The sequence below is a fragment of the Cariama cristata genome, unplaced genomic scaffold (genome assembly GCF_000690535.1).
Source record: "Cariama cristata isolate BGI_N322 unplaced genomic scaffold, ASM69053v1 scaffold4984, whole genome shotgun sequence".
NCBI classification, from domain to species: domain Eukaryota; kingdom Metazoa; phylum Chordata; class Aves; order Cariamiformes; family Cariamidae; genus Cariama; species Cariama cristata.
The window spans coordinates 36189-49355 of record NW_009613518.1 but is presented as its reverse complement, the minus strand read 5'-3'; the positions used below and the strand labels follow the sequence as shown (position 1 = coordinate 49355).

Below are 13167 nucleotides of genomic sequence, written 5' to 3'. Positions count from 1 at the left end.
CTTCGCAGAGTCATATGCTCTTCCCAAACAGGCACACACACACGCCACAGCCAGTGCAGAATTTATGAATTCTTGAGCATGCAAGAATATTATTCCTTCTCCACAGTATGCAGCTAAAGTACTTTGGAAACCATATAGCCATAAAGAGATAATTTACTGTCAAAATGCAAGTCTTCAGAACACCTGTCTATGGGGCCTCTCCATAAATTCACATAAAACTATCGAGGCTCAGGCTTCCAGCACAGCATAACCTCGTTGAACAGCGTTTCAGCTGCTCTCCAGATTCTCCGGTATTCTGGATGCTGTCCAAGTAGTAATTAATAGAGTCAACACATTCCCAGTATTTGGTGTTGATTCTGAACCGCACAAAATTGTCTCCTCTGAGAGTACTGAAATGCAGAACACATGAAATCACATCCGACGCTTTCAGATGTGGAACTTACACAGTATTTGTTGCGGATAATAAAAATCTCATCAGCCCTTATTCAAGCTAGATAATAACAATCTATTTTCCGTCAGAGCCAGGGACATTTAAAAAAAAAAACAAAAAAAAAAAAACAAAAAAAAAACCCCAACATGCCAGCTCCACCAGTTATGAAAAGAAAGAGCTACTTCTAGAAAGCTTTATTTTACAGCAGTATCAACATAATGTAAATAACACACTGGAAGCAGCTTCATATAATCCGGTTACCCACCACCAAATCACTGCAGAAGGGAAAGAATCTGCAGTTTGTGTGGTCCTGACAAAACAGCTGTACTCACAGTCAGCAGAGGGGCAAAGCCCTGTGTTTATTTCTGGAAGATCTACCCAGGAATGGTGTCGGAACCAATTTGTCTGGCTCCGTGCCTCACCTCCAAGCTTGCAAGACCACAGCTGAAAGGGTCATTCAACCCGTTATACCCCTGCGACGTCCCACCCGCTCGGCTTGCCCACCAAGATGCCAGTAAACAGCCTGGCTTGCTCATTCCCACCGCGCAGAAGCCACAGCTTCCCCAGAGCACTCGGATAAAGCTTTGACTGTTGAAGACGACTTCGGTGTCCTCTCCCCAAGTGCTCCGCAACCATTTCCAACAGCGCTTCCAAGCACTACCCATCCCTGCGACGCTCAGCCACACAACCGCGCAAGGCGTTATCAGACATGAACGTGACGTTATCACATCATCGAGTCACCCAGGAGAAGGCAACGCCGCGAGGAAAGGTCTGTGGCAGTCGGGGCACTACAGAGGTGACAGGCGTGAAGGGAAAAGGGAGAACTGTAAAGAGGGAGGAATGCCTAAAAGCATTCAAATATGACTGTGTTGTGTTTAAGAGGAGATTAATTATATTTCTTCTTCCTCATTTACAGCTCTAAAATGAACACCGGTTTGCTGCACACCAGCGTTTTCTCACTCACACCCTTGCACAGGGCCGGTATTACCAGACCCTGAGGGTAAGTCTTAGCAGCCCGAGTGTTCGTTTTATCGAGCTATCGTAATTCTCTTGACTTCTGAAAATCAGACTGTTAGTGCACGCTTTATTCAAACCTTTAAGAACATTAATGTCCCAGTGGTGTTTTACAGATGTCTGAGTATCTCAGGGACAGCCCATGAAAAGGACCTAAAATAAATTGTCCATGATCTGAAATTTACTTTACACACATGGAAGATTTTTAGGGCTCAGTAAAATAACAAATGCCAGCGTGTTTGGCTCAGGTTTCGATCTTGCAAAATCACGTAAGTCCCTCTAGCCTTCTACAGGAGAAGCTAACAACATTTAAAAAAAAAAAATAATAAAATAATCTCTGCAACTGCATCTCAGTAAATCACCTAACTACTGGATATGTAAAGGAAATAAATGCTTTTATTTCTCCTACTAATTTAATACAGGAAGTACACAATTTTCAAATGGGGCTTTCCTGTTCCAGTACCAGATACCAAAACTTCATTACACAGCTGTAATTACTTCCTCTTCATTATGTAGTTTATAGGTAAGAGGGAGAGGAAGGCTACGGTTCCGTGGTGGTTAACACACAGGTGGCACTTGGCAGAACCAGTGATCCTGATGAGGCAAGGACACAGGACTGCATCCTTGCCGAGTTAGCCAGGGAAGTTGGTATCGAGCTGTCGCTAGCTTCATACAGGTTCATGGAGGAGAGCATAAAGCATGCCGGCACAAGTTTAACCTGCCAGGAATTCTGGAATGCATTTGAACCATCAGAAAGAATTTATATCCCACAAAAACTCTGTGGTCAAACGATGAGATCTGAAGAGAAAGTGGAAGGAGGAGGGGAGGAGGGGAGGAAAAGGGAATGGATGGTGGCAGGTGGTGGAGGGGAACCAAATCCTGAATTATCGGGTTGGGCTGGAAATGACTCTTGAAGCAGGGAGAGCCAGAACAAGGGAAGAGGCAATCTTCCAAATACGTTTGGGTTATTTAGGAATATAGCCGTCTGGTATCAGCTAACACATAAAGCAACGAGCTCATTTCTGCAGCAAAGTGGTGGCACTAAGGAGTCAGGGAAAGTGACATTCCAAGATACTGTGTTAAGGTTCTTGCAAGAGACAAAATTGGGTTGATCTCTCCTTATGCATCTTTATATCCTTAAATAACCTCACAACGCAAGCCCTGTCCCCTCTGTCGTGGTTTAACACAGGACACCCTCCCACCCTAGAAAGCATTCCCTCTTGCTATAAAAATTAAAAAAAAAATATATATATAAAAAAGAAAAAACACCACGCAGTCATGGTACAAACCAGCTCTTGCGAAAGGGAATAACGAAAAACACAACAGTGTTGCTACTTACATTCTTGTATTGCTGGTCTTGTTGATAATTACAGATTTTCCAGTCTGATCCACATTGTGATCCATTCCAAAGTAAGCTGCCACTCGGTGCACTAACATCCTCTGATACGATGACATCTGAGGGAACTTTTTATAGTGATTACTGGAAAAAAAAAAACCAAATCACATCGCTAATTACATTTCCCTCTGAGCTAAAATTAAATGAAAATAGCAATACATTTGATAATTCAGTGGACAGGATTTTATAGTGATTACTGGAAAAAAAAAAAAAACAAATCACATTGCTAATTACATTTCCCTCTGAGCTATAATTAAATGAAAATAGCAATACATTCGATAATTCAGTGGACAGCAATCTAACTGAAAACTTCTCCTTTGTGCATTTACAGATAAACATTTGCTACAAGGCAGCAGAAAAAAGAAAGGAATTATTTTCAGAGTTTCTGACAAGCACATTTCCAGGCGCTACATTGGGACAAACCAAGCTCACACTTCATGGTAACTACGAGCATTCTGCCCATGGTATCTAGGAGCATTCTGTCCATCGGGAAGAACCGGTCCCCGACCCGGCGCACACGTGCTCCCGCTGCCTGCACAATCACTCCCGCAGACCTGCGGAGACACCGGCCACAGCTTTCTGCCTCCCTCCCAAAGGTCAGATGCAGGGAGACGCTCCAAAGATCTAGTTTGGCAAACACTCCTTTTTTCCCCTCTCTTACTGACAAAATGTTTATTTCATTGAAAGCTTTAGTTATATTTTTGGACCCAAATGAGCAGAGCCAGCGCAATTACGATGCAATTAAAAGCAAAAAATACAAAAACTGTATTTTAAGCAGTACCACCACGTGTCAGGAAACAAAAGCTTGATCTTGCATCGTGCCAGTCACAGTGCTCAGGAGCGCCGGGGTCCATAGGAGCGTATCCCTCGCACAGCTCGCATCGCTGCACGCACACGTGACTTAATAACCAAGTGCGGAACTCGACTTACTTGTTGTCGCTAATAAAATCAATAATTTCCTGTTCCATTTTCAAGAGTATCATCCTGTCCCTGTCAAAAAGAAACGCAAGGATCTGTAGCATCAACTACCAATAGGCATTTGAGATGAAAAAAATGAATATATCGATGTTTGTAAGGCAATTTTGCAAGCGTTGTCAGCCAACTTGATTAAAAATGAAACGTGCTTTGCCCTGGCACATCTGGAGAAGCCTGCAGCCTGCTTTGCTGCACCTTCGCCGACATACGTGACAGATTTAGCTCTTCCTTGAGCTCAGCTACGGTCTGAGTGCTTTCAGCCACACCAGGCTATGATCAATGCATTGCACACAAAGACTCCGACTGCTAGCGATAGCTTTGGTCCTTTTTTACTCTTTTTTTGATGGACAATAAGATTGCCAGCTAACCTAGCTCTTTCATGAGAAGAGCTGCTACCCACAGAAATTTTCAACACGTCTGAGACCTATCTCCCACGAGGCATTGATCTCAGGTGAGAGGACTGGGCACATCTCATCTTGTTAGAGAGCACAGGGGAGAACAACGCCTTTGAACCACAGCTCCCGGGAGGCAATGCTGCCGCATTCCTCAAAATGCTCTGTTTTCAATTCGAAGGTCTCAGATGTTCCTCCTTCCCCCTCCTCTCCTGCCAAAAACACCAAAAAATTTCCCCAGCATATTTCCACACATACATTTTTTTCTAAGCTTGACAGAGTCCAGCACTCCTTAATTCTTTTGAACTTTCTCATTTTGTGCAGATAAAGGAATTCCAGGACCTTCCGTCACCTACACAAGAGGTTACACAAGCTGTTAGGTACCCAGTTATTCCCAGTTCTCCTGTAATTCCAGAATTACGTGGCACTTATTTAACAGATTCAATTGAAATGAATGTTGAAAATCACAACATATAAAAATGTTATAAATCCTTCCTTACGCGTTTAGGGGCAAACTTGACGATGAGATGAGCTTGTTGCTCCAAAGGAAAACTGGGAATACTGAGAGCAGAATTTGGCACTGTGCACAGGATTTTAATTGTGTATAGCATTACCAAGCGAAAGCTACTTGACATTCACACACAAACCTCCAACTGCAATGGCTATAATGTATTACGGCTAACATCACGTAGAGTTATGTGCAAGAAGGTAAGGACAAAGACCAGATGTCGCTGAAAGTGAAATTAAGCCATGGGTGACTGGATGGGGGAGAAGTTGATGCCTTTTTATAGCTTTTTGCTCAGTTAACAGCCTACCTCCTTTACATTTTCCCTCATAACCATCTCCAGAACTAATAAAACACAGCGTACAGTTATGGGAACTCGAAGACCGTCAGCTATAATTTCATGAGTGCCAGCTCTAATGCAGAAAATACCTACCTGGGGTTATTCTTTAATGTGTTAATGAGAAACTCATGCAAATCTATGCCTGTTGAGTCTGTATACTCTTGACTGCAATCTGAAAAATAAAAACAAACGCCCCCACACTCATTTATTTCATTTCCACACTTACGATTAAGCTATGCTATAAATCAAAATCCATTTTCCAGCAACAATCTGAAAGCATATGCTCTGAAAGAAAATGTTAATTTGGAGTTCACGGTTCCTCTGTACCATTCTGCTGCGAGCGCAGCACCAAAACCAGACAGAGACAGAAACTGCTGGTCATTTGAAAAATCATCACAGGAAACCTTCAGTGCCACTCAAGACCCTGCCAAGTTCTTCCTTTAAAGTACTAAATAATTTTTTTTTAAATGAGGAAAATAAAAAGTTTTATTCATCAGCATCTCTTTGCATCACTTCACAAAGGCTGTACCCATGGCCGACGAGGCATCGTGCCAGTGGGAATTCTATTTGCATTAACAGACTGAAACTCAGTGACGCCCAAGAGTGGGCGGGTAACAGGGGTGCGTGACAGTTGTCAGAATTAATTTTTCAGCCTTGCCGTATCGCGTGACTCAAAAGCACACACAGATCCTCAAGCTGGTGTGAACTGTGAGAGCTCATTGAAGCCAACTGACAATTCACACCAGCTGCGGATCCTCACCCAGGTAGGCAATGATTATTTTTGAGAGATTACACTGCAACTTTATACCACAGATTAATAAAAAGATTTGTAAAAAAAACCCAAACAAACAACAAAAAACCCCACCAAATTTAGATACAAGATCTTTTCTGAAGAAGTCTTAGTAGGTGATAACAGTAGATTGTAATGCAGGTTAAACGTCATGGATGGATTTCCTTAGAGCATTTAAGAGAAATTCTCCATGAGAGAGGAACAACAGTGAAGCGGATTACTTTCTACTGCCTACATTGCACAAGTGACATGCCAAAATATTATAGCTAATGGGGAAAAAAAGTGTATCAAAGTTGTACGCTTGTCTTACTCCATAAACACACATATATTTACATATATGTGTGTTTAATATTTACATACATGTGTGTTTATACCAACACAATTAAATATTCAGAAGAATGCTTTTACATTAAAGAAAATTAATAACCTCTAATACCAACCCTCAGTTTGGAAGGTTTCTTCACTTTCAAAGTCAAATGTCTGTATGAGAAACACTCATGCATCCACATTTCACATTCTAAATTCTCTCAATGTATGAAAATACTTCTACTGTGTATTTACACACAAATAAAGTCATGTATGCTTATAAAACATACAATCCTTTTCATAACAAAAATATTTGAATTGCTGTAATTGTTAAGTTCACCTTTTGATAACATTCTGATCTTGCTTTTTTCACTGTTTTTATCTTTTTCTTTGTTTTTATCCTTCTCTTTTTCTTTCTCGGAGTCATCTTTACTAGATTTATCTTCTTCTTGCAAGCTAGGAAAACTTGAAAGCTGTAGTTGGATTGATTCCTGTTGGGAAAAAAAGACAGACAAATTTAGGGCCAGACACAGTAAGCTTCCCATAGCTTCCAACCTGCAGAGATCTGCGTTAAACTATGTGCAGTCAGAAAAGCTGAAGCCAGATACATTTCTTTCCTATTTGAAAAATGATCTTTTTTTTTTCCAGGAGAATAACGACATCTTAGAGGCCAAATTCTAGTGGTAAGTGTATTTCTTCCCTAATATTTGATCACGATAAACTTTTAGTCTACCTATATTAAAAGCACTATATTATTCTATACTTTAGTAATTTCCACTTAAGACTTACTAGAACAGTGAAATACATATTATATGGGCTTTAAGTAATTATATAAATTTAATTAACACTACACATGGTAAATGATGATCGATGGATAGATGTCTGAAAAATATAACTTTTTTTCCTCTCGGTAAAAAGCCTGTGGGTTCACATGAACCGTTTTGCATATGTAAGTGCAGTATCAGCTAGGCTGAGCTTTCAGGCTCTGAGAGTAGAAGAGTGCCAGCGAATTATAAACTCAATTGTCTACAAGAGGCTTACCAACTCATCAGGTACTTTATATTTAAAGACTTACGCAAACATGCCTTTAGCAAAAGGGGTGAAATGCACACGGCGATTTCCAAACAGGTTGTGGTAAGCGAACTTCTTCAAGGCATCACAAGTTCTATCCTCAAAAATTCAGTTTGTCAGAGACTATGAGTCCCTTTAAAAGCGGGCTTCAGCTTTAAAAACTTAATTAAAACTGGGAATTCAAGCTGGTTTGCATTTTCCGATTTGCTTTAAAGAACTTGTTATTCTGCACTTACAACATTACTTTATCTTGGCTTTGTTTTAACAAAACAGCAATTGTTTTCTTTTGAAGTTACCAGGGCATAATTTATATAGTTCAAGACATATCAATCTGGTCGGACAAAACTGAAGGAAGCATACTTCTGTGTTCATATTCTTTTGAAGAAAAAATGGCCAAAAAAATACTATATGCTTAAGCAGTATAAAAATGCACATGTGGATTAAGCTGTCACAAAACTCCCTAGTAATGCAATTTTCTTTAGTAGAAGACAGTCCTGCATGCCTGATAATTTTTTGGCATTGTGTTAATGAAAACCAAATTCACCAATACTGGAGAAAAAAATCAGAGTTTCTTGAATGCTAGTAAGTTCCCTCCCTTCACAATTTTTCAAGGAATACTAACATACCGAAAGATCTATACAGAACTTTAAAGTAAGGAGTGGGGGTTTTTAAGCAACCAGACCATTATGAATTCAAAAGATGCTTTCAAGAATTATTACAAATTTTAGGTTTATAAATTTTTAAAAGAACTACAAATCAGCCACCACAACACATGTAAGACAAGATCCTAACAGAACAAGATATCAGCATCAACATGCCACAGTAAGACAAAATCGGTAATTTCTCGGTTTAATCATTGTTGTTGACTTTTTGCAAAGTTTGAACGTGGCTCAAAAGACTTGAGATGAAAAGTGCCGTAAAAGAGAAACAAAGCCCTAGAGCTCAAATTTAACCTGACCTACTGTCCTTAATCCCTACTTCTGTTAGTTTTGGCTGCCAGTATCAGCCGAAAACTGAGCGTAGAGGGGAAGAGCAGGAACTCCTGGCCGTCTGAGGTAAGGATACAGAGAAAAACGTCTGCTAACCTGCTCAGTCGCACTCAGAGGACTACTGTTATGCCTGCCTCCTGTCACTTCAAATGGCAGTTCCATCTCTCATTCAAACAACCACCTTTGGATCAAGCACTGCCAAAAGATCCCAAAGGATAACTCCAATTCCCCACGCTGCCCGGAGCGCAGCGACCATGCCGTTAGCTTTTCAAAACAGGAGAAAAATGTAACTGGCCATGCTGTTCCCAGGACATTAATCCTAACCTTCACACTGGTTGTTAAAATGCACTTACAAAAAGAAAAACGACAGACTTTACACATAAGCACACGTATGAACATACAGGAGATACTGTCTTACATGTAACATCATACTTCTATATTTGCACTAGAAGAAACACACAAAAGGGCTGTAGAGTCGTGAAAGCAAGCTCCTGTATATTTTCTTAGATTTTTATTGATTTTTCTCAATAATAAAATACAACGTTAATAAATACATTGATACAAGGTAAGTATAGTGAACAACAAAATAAATGTTCAAATTGCAATAATACACTTCTTGGTCAATAGTATAACATTAAAGGCAACATTCCTTTTAAGTAAGGACATAGTGAACCATCAGGTAAGCGTTCAAGATCAAGTAATACAGGTAAACAAGTTTTTTTCCCTATACAGGAAAATGAAGGCAAGTATTCAAACGTAAATACAAACATCAAGTCTGCAGTACAATCCATACTCAGTAGTTCTGGCAATGTACCGTACATTCTCTGGTAATTAATTCCCTGTGCTTTGTAAACCATTAAGATAAAATAATAATTAGAAAAAAAGAAAATTCCAAACTGAAAATAAGCTTTTTCTCCTCTAAAGTGAAAGCAAAGCAATTCGATTGACACAAAACTTCCCGTATCCTTCAGCCGGTCCAAGGAGGAGCCTGCAGGTCCAACCTTCCACGGCAAAGCCGAGCCACATCCCTTAGGAAAAGGTCAGCGAGAGCAAAAGCGCAATTCCCATCTAATTAATTACACCAAGCCAATTGTGTCTTTAGGAAATGGATGCTGGGGTCCAGGGAGGCATTTTATCCCCCACATGCGTTTTGATATGGTCAAAGAAATCTTTGCGGCAGCTGGTCAGAGCCGGGTAAGACCAGAGGCTGTGTGTAACAGGAACCCTCCTCTGCCTGGCGTCGGGCTGCGAGCCTTGAACGCTGACAGCCGGACAGGGATTTTGCCTCAAAACCTGCCAGTCTCTCTGCTGTTTAATACAGGTCCTGTGCAGCACATTATAAACTACCACGTGATGCTTAATACAAGCTCTTTATATTATTCTCCTTTTCATTCTTCATCAAACAATAGAAAATACAAATGAAAGCAGAACAAAAGCCACGCATCTTGAGTAACGCAAGTTAAGCAGAAAGCATACACCTACAACAGAAGAACTGATAAAATAACCTGCCCATCTACTGCACAAGCATCATTGTAGAGCAGTAGAACATGTATACGTCCACCTGCTAAACAACCTGGGTTTTGGTCTTTCAAAAAAGCAAAAATCAACAACAAAAATTTTAAAAAATAAAAAAACCTCTCCATACTTATGAGCTAAAAGGAGAGCTGGATTTGTTTTGTTTCAAGTCAGTAGAGGAAACAGTGAGAAAGTACACTTAAATGGGATTTTTTTGTGCTAAGCTCACAAGAAATCAGTTGCTCAAGCTCTCTCGATGGCTGATCTCATCTGCACATAAACATCTCATAAGTTATAGGCAGTGCTCAGGATATTTTGGTTTGGTTGGTTGGTTGGTTTGTTTTTGAGCTTTGCTCTTACCAGGCAAGCAAAGAAGAATGTTTGAGGTTTTTACTTTTGCTTTTTGGAGCATTTGTTGAAGTTAGTCTACAAAGACTGCCACCAGTGTTACTGTGCGAGGCGAGGGGTGCAGGGGACAGAACTCTACCAGCTGCTGGGAATACAACACTACCCATACAGAAAAACTCAAATACACGCTTTTTGATACCAAAAATCTACACCAAGAGTTTAGAAAACAAATGCCACTCAGTAAGAGGCATCCTTGGCTCTACCAAGGTACTTTAGAGAGCAAAGGACCTGTGAATTTTATGTGAAGGGGGACACTGATATGAACTGGAGTCTCAGAGGAGTCAGAAACCAGAGCATATTCGTAACTGTATCTGGTGCAGCCTCGAAAGAGATAGCCTTAGAGAAAAGAACATATTAATATTCTTTTTCATTGTTACTATTTTTTTTAAATTTTAAAATCTGAATTCGTTTGAATTCTTTTCCATTTGCTGAAATTTTCAGGGGGTCTGGAAAAAAAAGCAAACAACACCCTGTGATATAGTACAAAACTAGTATTTCAAAATAAAGTTCACGCTAAACCAGATAACTTCATAAAAACGTGTTCATTGTCCGATGTAATTTTTCCCCCAAGAAAGACATCGTTAAACGCCCAACTAAGTAACACAATCATGCAACTGAACATGGAGGTCAACCATGCAGCTAACAGCAATGACTGCAAGTGTACCTGATTATCATGGAGAGTTTCTGCTCCCGGGCGAGGGGATGACTCTTCACACACAGCAAGACTCCGGACGAGTTTTCCTTTAGCTCCTGACTGAATAAGAGAGAGAAAAACCAAAACAGAGAACACTACTACTGACCCCACGTCACACAAGTTGCATGCATCAGCTGTCCCCAAATACCCCAACTAACTACTGCCCACCCAGCCAAACTGCATCTGCCTTCAATGTCGAGAGAAAAGGGTTCTAAGCAACGAGCCACTTGCCACGCAGGGGAGGTGGTAGGTTTCTTTGTGCTTTCAATCATTTCTGCTACAGTTCCCTCACTTCCACCAAAAATCGTGACAGTAAAGAACAGATAATCCAATACTGAAGGTAATTTAACATAAACTCAGAGGTTCCTTCTGTCATTTGGTTTTGGGTTTTTTGTGTGTTTGGTTGGTTTTTCCCCTCTTCTCTTCTTCTAGTAGTATTATATCCAAGGAACACAGACAAGAAGATGTTCAAGTTTTATGGATCTGCTCTTGGAAAATTAAAAGAAGGTTTCAAGGGTTTTTTTTTGTTCCTAGAAGATCCTTTTCCCACCCCCACCCCCCCTTAAGGAACTAGTCAGTCTCTGCTTCTTTACGTCATGATTAGTCCATTAGAACAAAATTCAAACAAAAACGTTAATTACTAAAGCAAAAGGAACCAGCTTTTTCCTTCCCCAGCAGTAGGCAGAAGCACGCGTGCTGCCTAACACAAGCGCACAGCGAGCCCAGCAGCACACAAGTACGAGGGATAATACAGGGGAGCCTGACATATCTTATCCAGAAGAAGTCCTCTGCCTTTGTGCAACAAAATTATGGGGTAAGGGGGAGAAAAGAAAAAAACAAAAACACCAACCCACAAAACAAACCCCAACCACCACACAAGTGATGAAAGGCCATCATTTCAATTGCAGACAGACATTTGGACGAAATTCTTTATCCTAGCATGGCATGCAATTCCAAACAGAGACGGACCCTTACCTTGGATCTCTTTTTCTGCTGGTTCTGATTTGCACCTCGTTTCTGGGTATAGCAAAAAAGAGAAGCAGTCATCACTTTGGTGGAAAACGTGCATGACAAGAGTATTATCAACAAATAAATCACTCCTAAATGATATTTTAATCAGTTACTGACTGCAAAAACAACTTCCCCAAACCCCATCTGGAAAGCAGGGAACACCAAGAATCATCTCTGCTCACTTTATTCATTTTAAGTACAGGCATAAACAACAAGAATACACTGCATACTGTTCTGTAACTTTGCATATAATAAAAATGTAAGAAAAGGCATACTTAAGTAAATGCTCCCTCTCTCCACATTCCTCTTAAATTGTAGTCTCCCCCTTTATTTTTATATTCGATTGAGCAAAAAGGATTAAAACCCCCTCATCCGATAAAGTCTTCTTATCAAATTACCTTCTTAGGCTTTGCATAACAACTTTTTGTTGGCAGTAACACCTACAAACCAAACCACACATTAAGTAATTATTCATTAGTATTACCTGTAAATTCATGAGATCAAGGTAGTTTTCTAAATCCCCAAAGAGGGAAAACAGTCAAATGTTTCACCAAACTTTACCACAGATGTCTAGAAATTAACTTCTCAGAAAAATTAATAACATGGACAGCAGCCTAAAGAGCTTGAAAGGTATAACAAATAACAGCATTTATTTCACAGAGAAATAAAAAGACCCAAAATAAAACATAAAAAAAGAGAAACAATCTAAAATTATGAGAGGGAAAAAATAGGGGAAGCGTAGGCAACGAAAAGAGATGATAGAAATGGAAAAGCAATGGTGACACACTGATATAATGTGCCCATTCACTACTCCCGTCTTACCTGCAGCTCTGTCTTGGCATCGCTCAGCTTCTCCTCCTTCTCCTCTATTTCCGAGCTTTCAGATTTATTAAGGATACAGTTGTCCGGGTTCCCTTCGGAGATGGCAGTCTCCTGCTCCTTCGCAGCTTCCTCTGCTGTCTCCTGGTTCAATTTACCTTGCTCAGACATTCTTCCAGACAGAAATTAAAATAACAAGATTTGGTGACCTGAAAGGTCAAGATACCACAACACAAACACACACAAAAACACTGGGGGTGAATTTTTTTTTACTTTTTTCTTTTTTTTTTTTTTTTTAATTCCCAAGTAAGAAATTTCATTTCCTTTGATAAACAAACCAAACTATGCCACTCGGGAGTGGAAATGTCCCAGCTGAAGAGCTGTACTGAATCAACACTACTGGACAACTGCAGAATTATGTCAGGTTAAGCAAGCAGAGCTCCGACCTGAGCAGCCTTGGTGAAGAGCAGCTCTGAGGCAAGGGGCTGGGACACCCCAGCCCAGCCTGGGAC

At 40.3% G+C, this 13167-nt stretch overlaps 1 protein-coding gene across 1 annotated transcript in view; it reads right to left on the bottom strand.

The window, feature by feature from the left end:
- The window catches only part of ARPP21 (cAMP-regulated phosphoprotein, 21kDa), a 100126-nt gene that overhangs the window by 85207 nt on the left and 1752 nt on the right, over nucleotides 1–13167 (bottom strand). The window contains exons 3-10 of the mRNA XM_009699055.1: nucleotides 12659–12864; nucleotides 12235–12276; nucleotides 11801–11842; nucleotides 10796–10885; nucleotides 6489–6639; nucleotides 5146–5224; nucleotides 3771–3830; nucleotides 2784–2924 (exon numbers count right to left, since the gene is read on the bottom strand). Coding sequence (XP_009697357.1) covers nucleotides 2784–2924; nucleotides 3771–3830; nucleotides 5146–5224; nucleotides 6489–6639; nucleotides 10796–10885; nucleotides 11801–11842; nucleotides 12235–12276; nucleotides 12659–12826 — 773 coding nt within the window. The 5' untranslated portion in view covers nucleotides 12827–12864. The remainder of the gene's footprint in view (nucleotides 1–2783; nucleotides 2925–3770; nucleotides 3831–5145; nucleotides 5225–6488; nucleotides 6640–10795; nucleotides 10886–11800; nucleotides 11843–12234; nucleotides 12277–12658; nucleotides 12865–13167) is intronic.